The sequence below is a fragment of the Hibiscus syriacus genome, unplaced genomic scaffold (assembly GCF_006381635.1).
Source record: "Hibiscus syriacus cultivar Baekdansim isolate YM2019G1 unplaced genomic scaffold, ASM638163v2 tig00111841_pilon, whole genome shotgun sequence".
NCBI lineage: Eukaryota > Viridiplantae > Streptophyta > Magnoliopsida > Malvales > Malvaceae > Hibiscus > Hibiscus syriacus.
Genome location: NW_024063196.1, coordinates 3224767 through 3233439, shown reverse-complemented (window position 1 = coordinate 3233439; position 8673 = coordinate 3224767). Strand labels below are relative to the sequence as shown.

Here is an 8673-nt window from a genome sequence, read left to right as displayed (position 1 = left end):
ATGTTATATTTATGTAGATATTGAGCCTAAACAAGTTCTAGATTAATCAAAGGATTAAAATTGATTCAAATCAAACAAGGCTAAAGTGAGTGCAATTTTAATTGTACTTATATTATTGAACGAACATTGGCTTGCGATGAGTCAATGATGGAGTTACTATGGTAAGAAGTGACTCCTAAAATGTTATTTGATTGGTGATTCTTATATGTGCATGAATACATGAAATGAGTATAGGTTTTTATATATGTTACATAATATGCATATGTGATATATGCTATGAGACATGACCAATGTGAAATGAGATAAGCTATATGACTATATGAAATGATATATGAATATGCAATACGTGATACATGTGATATGATATGAAATGACATATGAATATGTAATACGTGATACATGTGATATGATATGAAATGACATATGAATATGTAATACGTGATACATGTGATATGATATGAAATACATGGTTACACATACATGTGGTATGTGATAGAAGAGAAAGAACAAGTGATGAGAAATGTATTCATAATAAATGCCCATAGTATATGATACGAGAGTTATAGGTATAGTTGGCATGCCAAGAGTCGAGGGTTACATATGTCCTATAGGACATATGATAGGTCCTACGGGACACAGATTACATCCTTCGGGATGACAGGTCCTTCGGGACACAGATGACATCCTTCGGGATGATATGTCCTTCGGGACATTTATACGAGCTGTGGTGACAACATATGTGTGCACAACCTCAGTGTACTCGCATACCTCTATTCTCAATAATATACATGGGCAATACAATTGAAAGATAAATTAAAGTGAAAGTGGCACAAGAAGGTAAGTTTTACATGTACATGACATGCTTATATATATGTTATCGTGTAATAGATACATGCATGTTGAAATGTCATGATCAAATGATAAGAGTGCATATTCATGAATTGGTTGTTAAATGTTTATTTATTGCCTCACTAAGTCTATGACTTAGCGTGTAAGTGATTTACGCGTAGGTACCAAGAAACGAGAAGAGCAAGAATAGAAGTGGCAAGGGCAGTATTATTACTAGAAGATCACATTAGAAGTAATCGACAAAGTATGTATTTTGTTGTGTATAGAGTGTTGGCATGTAATAAGTCGTTAATTACGAGTACTCTGATGGAGTTTGTATTATGTGGTCATTTTTTATGTAAATTAACGTATTTTGCTTTAAACAAAGTTTTAAATTTCTATGTTTTTCAAAAGAGTCAAAGTTTGAAAAGTCAATGTGACACCTCAGACTTGTATTTGAGCCGGGTACGGGTTGGGGTGTTACAAAAAAGAAGAAAATATTTTCTCTCTTCCACTAATTTTTCAATGATAGTTGAAGGAAAGGATGGTTCGCGATCTTTACCGAAAATTTGTGTTTCGATCAATTGATCAAAATAAAAAGGAGTATTTTTTCTATTTATTTTTGATTTGGTTTTAAGAAGTTTAACTTCTTTATTTTATTTTCTCAGGATTGATTTCGTCTCAAATTGTTATTTCGGATAATCATATCAAGATAACAGTAAATTCGTTCTATCTCTTTAATCACTTTGTTTCCCATGATTTTATAATATTATTTTATTATTATTATTTTCTATATTAACATCGGAAATATGTGTTGCATATTTCTAAAAGTATGAGCGTTCATTGTCAAATGGTTGTGAGTCTTTAAATATATATTGTTTTATATTCATCCTAGGTTTATAAAAAAATGATATATAAGCTACTAAATAGAAAATAACATAGAAAATAAATGACAATAACTAGATAACTAAAATAAGGGTAATCTATGTCAAATACCACTCATCTTTAAGCTCAGGTTCGAAAATGCCATCGACATTTCAATTTTTCCAATTTTAGCACAGACGTATATGAATCACTGCAATTTTGCCACTCCGCCGTTAATCTGTTAACGGGATGATGACATGTCATCTTTTTTCCGTGACGGCGATGACATGACACTCTCATCAAAACGACGTCGTTTTGGCACGACCGTTTTGATGCTCAAAACAACGTCGTTTTGTTCATGAAAAATATGTTTTTCATGAGATTCGAACCATAGACCTTTAGAGTCCAAATATAAATACCCAACCACCAAACTAACTTAAGAACTTGGTATAACCTTAACAAAACTATTATAAATGTTCATCACTACCACCGTCACCCTCATTATCTTCCTCATTATCTTCTCTTAAGAACTTCACTTTGGTTACACTGATATCACCACCGACTACCACCGTACGGGCCAAAAATGGGCATAAGGATATAATCCTCCAAAGACTCTCGACTAATACATAAAAACCTTAGAAATTAACTGGTTGATAGAAACATAGGCAGAATGACATCAAGAAAGAAAGGTGATACTGATACACCTCGACCTGAACACCATGCCACAAAAAAAAGTATACAGGGATATGGAGCATGAATAAATAAATAAAACAAATCAATCATAACAATTTCATGATAGTTTCCTTCATTTAACTTTTATGGTTCATTGCAAAATGAGTTTCATCAAGAAACAGAGCATGCTATCCACTAAGAAGCATTAAACGTGATTAAAATTTTAAAACCCAACCTTGTAAACAACATCAAATTTATATAGCATTTTACAAATTCTTACTGGACGAACAGGAAGACCAAGAGGGCTGAGGACGACATCAACTTTTGGTGCAGGCACTTCTTTTGGATGATGATATCTACAAGAGGATCCATATTTACAATCACTTGTTTTCATATAATACTGACATTCTGGTTGGTCGGGTCTATCCGGAAATGACTGCTCCTGATGAATACTACTCGAAGACACAACACCAGGAATTACAGGTTGATAAGATCGAGTATAGGCAGGTGCTGATGGAGATAACGGTGTTACTCTAAAAACTGAGCTCGATCCAGCAGTGGCTTGAGTACTGGGACTAACAGGTGGCTGTATCAGGTGCATTAACAACCTCAAGAATAAAATATAATGAAAATTACTCACAGCTGAGGAAACTGAATAAAATTTTAATTTACCTACCGCATAGGGATTCCAACTCGCAACAGAAACCATGCCCGGGGAATGAAGCAAAGGACTGTAGGGGCCTTGCACATAGGAGCCCGACATCAGGGGAGGCCTCACCATTACAACTATTATCCTTATGTCCAAAATGTCCATTGGTTTCTTTGAAGTCGGCGGTGATATCAGTATAACCAAAGTGAAGTTCTTAAGAGAAGATAATGAGGGTGACGGTGGTAGTGATGAACATTTATAATAGTTTTGTTAAGGTTATACCAAGTTTTTAAGTTAGTTTGGTGGTTGGGTATTTAGATTTGGACTCTAAAGGTCTACGGTTTGAATCTCATGAAAAACATATTTTTCATTAAGAAAACGACGTCGTTTTGAGCTTTTTGAGCATCAAAACGGTCGTGCCAAAACGATGTCGTTTTGACGAGGGTGCCATGTCATCGCCGTCAATGAAAAAAGAAGTCATGTTATCGTCCCGTTAACGAATTAACGGCGGAGTGGTAAAATTGCAGTGAAACATAAACGTCCGTGCTAAAATTGACAAAATTAAAACGTCGATGGCATTTTCGAGCCCGAACTTAAAGATGAGTGATATTTGACATAGATTACCCTTAAAATAAAAACAGATAATTTTTAGAGAGTCTTGAATTTGATCTTTGTACTTTCGTGTAGATAATTTCTCAACAACTCTTCAAAACTGGAAAACACGTTGGAATTTTAGAGAGCAAAACCAAATTTCCAAGTCTGTTTCTGGAAGTAATTTAATGGCCCGAAGCGTCTCTCAATTTTCCATAGCTAGATTTGTGCAGGCCAATAGTTTTTCTCAGTGATTATTGTTGACGTCTTTAGTCTCTCTCACAAAGTATGATTGACCAAATATTTTATTATAGTTTAAGCACGAGTGCTTATCCTATGGGATTTTTTTATTTATATTCCCAACCAAATTCAAGTTATTTGAACGGTACAATGAAATAAAATAAGCCACAAGAGCTGGAAACTTTTAAGTCAAAGGGCCCCCTTAATGAAAAATAAAATAAAATCCAAAACCAGATCATTTGTAGGATCCAAACAAACAACTTTGCTTGATGAAATAACTTATTTTAATTTATTTTTTTAATTAATATTGATATCTGATCTATTTTACTTTAGTTTTAAACATATTTATTTATCATTATTTAATATTTTATTCATTTTATATGGTCTTCAATTATTTTAATCAATATTCTTTTACTAAAAATAATAAAAACATAGTTAGTTATAAAGTAATTTGATCAATTGTTGAATTAAATTATAGAATTATTTCTTTTAAAGCTCTTGCTTGAAATCTTTTCCTTCATTTTTAACCCAACAATTGTGTCTCTAAGGAATCTTCCATGTTGTGAGGTGTACTAGAGATAAATAATAGAAGTAATTTTAATTAATTACTAACTCTTGTAATCTTATCTAATTGAGACTTCATGACTTTATCCGTATCCTAGATTTAGTAGAACTCATCTGTGTCCTATGTTGGCCTACCAACGGCGACCACTAGTTTTCCAACCACGAAAAATACTACTCGCATTCAAAAACATATGACAAGGGGATCATCGGTCTCCCCCATTCCCTGTTTTGTTTTGACATCTGCAGATTGAAATCTGTATCATACAGTAAGTTTATCTTGAATTTCTCCCCCTCACACGTTTTACGGTTCCCATTTTCGTCCTTTTCTTATGAATCATTGAACCAATGGAATAATAACCTAACAAATACTTGAAAGAAGTGAAAATTTGGAATCTTGGGATTTTCCAAATTTAACAATATGTGGAATCTAGACAACATATGATGAAATTACAACCTTTTTTTAATCCCATCGAAATTGTCCTCAGTAAAAGAGAGGTTTAATAGTCAGGTAAAAACTTAGATACATATAGTCTATAAATCATAGTTTCCCATTACCTTTTAAAATAATTCTTACAGACAGAAAACAGAAAAAAAATGTTTCTTTTCCGGAATTCTTTGTCAAGATCAGTCCATGATGGACATCAAGAACATCCAGAGTTATCCAAAACCCAAGGTGGCGATCTGTGCACATCGCTAACGGTGTGGAGAAAATCACTTATCGTTAGCTGTAAAGGATTTACTGTGATTGATTCAGATGGAAATCTGGTTTACCGAGTTGATACTTACATGGGAGGACGACCCAAGGAACTCCTCCTTATGGACGGTTCGGGGAAACCCATCTTCACAATGCGACGTCACAAGGTGCAGTTTTATTTATTTTATGTATAAAAGCGTTTGACCAAATAATCATTTAACTTCCAACTTTCATTTTAGTGCAAAAAGACCCCTATAATGTTTGTTGTATTACTCTGTCAATAGTCAATATCTCATGTATGTATGCATAAATGGTAGTTAACTTGGAGCTTGATAATGATATATATGTTATTTTTATGGACAGAAGCTTAGGCCAGTAGATACTTGGCTTGTGTATGGAGGGGAAGTAGGTGAATTGTGTACATCAGAAGAGCCGATTTTCTACGTAAAGAAGAGCATTAACATTTTACATGCCAAGCCTAATGTGGTAGCATATGTTTATCGGCGGTCGAGGGATAAACGACATGCGTATACGATTGAAGGATTGTATTCGCAGAGATCATGTAAAGTGGTGGATGAGAATAAGAGAGTGGTGGCGGAGATCAGGCCGAAGGATTCATTGAATGGATGCATTCCTTTCGGCCTAGAGGTTTTTGTGTTGATTGTGCAGGCTGGACTTGATCCTGGCTTCGCAATGGCTCTGGTTCTTCTGCTGGATCAAATGTTTTCGTAAATGTTGAGAATTGGAGGAACCGATTTTGCCGTCTTTTATTTGATCATATGTCAAAGCAACTCTGTAAACCTAAACCTCGAGCCAAGAAAAGAGCTGTCGGATCAAAATGTTAAAATATCGCTTCTTCCAGCAGCTTGTTTGTTTTTGTTTTCTTCTTAAACATTTTTGTTGTGATGAAAATTCATGCAACTCTTTAATCGAAATATTTATGGATATTCGATATTAATTATTTAGACCAACTAATAATATTATAAATGCAAAGAGAATAAATTCTGCTAAATTAAAAATAAAATCCTAAATCTGAGGATAGTATGGACAAAAGCAGCTCCGGTTGATCCATTAACGTATGTGTTTCGTGGCTGGTACCAAACCCAACATGGAAATCCCAATTCAAGCTTTGAACAACAACGGTTCAATTTCTTCGAATCTCTTTCGCAAATAACTTTGAATCTTTTCAAGGATATTCCCTATTGACTACAGAGTCTCAAGCCCAGAGCCGTCCATAGGGGAGCACCTTGATCAGCAGCTCAGTGCCCCCACTTTCCACCTTAATTATTAAAGGCCCTATCTCTTTTCAATTTTACAAAATTATCCCCACTTTCTACCTTAATTATTAAAAGTTTTTATTTTTTAATTTTATAAAATATTCCAAACTTTTTATTTTTATAATTGAGTGCCCCTAATTTTTTTAAATTTTATAAAATGACTTCACTTCCTATCTTTATATTCAAGGGTCTTTAATTTTTGTTCAATTGTATGAAAATTTCAATTTTTCATTCTTATCTCTATGTCTCTCATTAATTTATTCAACTTTGAACTAAATCTAACTATATTTATCAAATATCCTTTAATTTTTAGTATTATATAATCTCAATCTAACTGTAAAACAATATATTATTCTTTATTTTATTTATTGTTCAAAATCAAACTCTATATCATACTCACATTCAATTTTTTATTCTCTTTTAATTGTATTTAATCATTTTTATAATTTATTAATATAATATTAAAGGTAAAGTATACAAATAGTCTCTGAACTTTTAGGACACTTGCATTTTGGTCACCCAACTTTTGAAACTTGCAATACAGTGAACCTCCCCGTTAGTTTTTACTCACATGGCACTTAATTGCCGTTAAATTCTTCTTCTTCTAAATGTTGATTACAACACTTATTAATAATAATATTATTTTCCCATAGTTATGCTATGACAATATGTTGCTTGCTATTGTCTTAAGTCTTACGCTGCTTAACTTTCTCTTACTTCATCTCTCTGTCATTCTCTTTCTAACTTTCTCTCTCTTTTTTTTAATTTCTTTCTTTCTATCTTCTTATAACAGTTTTTACTTACTGATGAACGAGTGAAAAACGATATTGAGATTTGTTGTGTTTTTCATGATTTTATTATTATAATAATAATTCATTTGTTGCTTCTATGAAAGGCTATGGCTTTGCAAGCCAAAGAGACACAACAACAAATTCAAAGTCGCCCATTAATTCTCGCGAGGCAAGCACCAGTTCTTAACATTTAACAAATTGTATAGTTTTAAAACTATAAATTGATATTCAGGCTTCCACAAAAAAACAGACTCACAATCCTAGTTTAGATGCCTAGCTAGGCAAGCACTATGAAATACTATTGGAAATGAATACTGCAAAACGAGACTGTTAGCACTAACAGGACAAATAAAAACATTGAACAAATAAACAACTGAAATTGTGTCGTGGTAAAAATCACGGTCTTAGAAACAAATCCGTCCTGATGAGTATAATCGCTGCAATTGATGGATCGTCCCCCCGATGTTAACATGGTTACTCCGAGAATTCGTACACCCAAAACCGAAGTGGATTGCCAGTGGTACTGCTCTTCTGATAGGAGCAGAGAAAAGAATTTTGGAATGCTTTAGAATGAGAGGATTTGTGAGAGTTGAGAGTGTATTGAGAAGCTTGAAAAGCGTCTCTATTTATAGGCTTCATTCAGGGGTAAAAGTGTCCACAACAAAACCATATATAAACATGATTAATTTCTGAATTAAAATTTTGTTTGAAACTTGCACAAATAAAAATATTAAACAAATAAACAACTGAAATCGTGTCATGGTGAAAATCACTGCCTTAGAAACAAATTCGCCCCGAAGTGTGTAATCGCTGCAATTGATGAATCGTCCCCCGAGGTTAACAAGGTCGCTCTGAGAATTCATAAACCCAAAACTAGAGTGGATTATCGATGGTACTGCTCTTCTGATAGCATCAGAGAAAAGAAACTTGGAATGCTTTAGAATGAGAGGATTTGTGAGAGTTGAGAGTGTGCTGAGAAGCTTGAAAAACCTCTTATTTATAGGCTTCGTTCAGGGGTAAAAAACCAAATATAAACCTGATTAATTTTCGAATTAAAACTTTGTCTGAAACTGGCACAAATAAAAATATTGGACAAATAAACATCCGAAACCGTGTCGTGATGAAAACCACTGTCTTAGAAACAAATTCGCCCCGATATATATAATCTCTTTGCAATTTTGTGGTTTATCGATTCTTTAATTTGAAAAACATTGGGATTGAGCGGCATTCTTAGGTTAGTTTCTAGAAAGATTAGAGGTGGCAAACGGGTCATTCGGATAGGGATTGAGTCGGATCATTTCGAGACGGGTCATTTCAGGTCTAGATTATATTCAGTTTATTTTTTTTGGGTAAGATTGGATCTGGTTAGGATCTAGTTCGGGTGTACGTTAAATCGAATCGGGTCAATTTTTGGGTCTGGTGATTATCAGATCAGTTGTTTTTCGGTTCAGATCAATATCGAATCGATTGATTTTTACGTTGGGTCAATGTCGGATCGATTGA

The 8673-nt window shown here is 33.7% G+C and overlaps 1 protein-coding gene across 1 annotated transcript; it reads left to right on the top strand.

The window, feature by feature from the left end:
• The first annotated feature begins 5002 nt into the window (after nt 1–5002).
• On the top strand, nt 5003–5834 carry LOC120172029 (protein LURP-one-related 17-like). Its single transcript, XM_039179605.1, has 2 exons — nt 5003–5269; nt 5466–5834. Exons 1-2 carry the CDS (start codon nt 5003–5005, stop codon nt 5832–5834), a joined length of 636 nt encoding a protein of 211 aa, XP_039035536.1.
• The last annotated feature ends 2839 nt before the right edge of the window (nt 5835–8673 follow it).

Excerpts from the sequence above, each read along its gene's own strand:
- LOC120172029 (XM_039179605.1), top strand. The coding sequence starts at position 5,003 with ATGTTTCTTTTCCGGAATTCTTTGTCAAGATCAGTCCATGATGGACAT. Across the intron at positions 5,270-5,465 it reads TCACAATGCGACGTCACAAG|AAGCTTAGGCCAGTAGATAC; the intron begins GTGCAGTTTTAT and ends TTTTATGGACAG.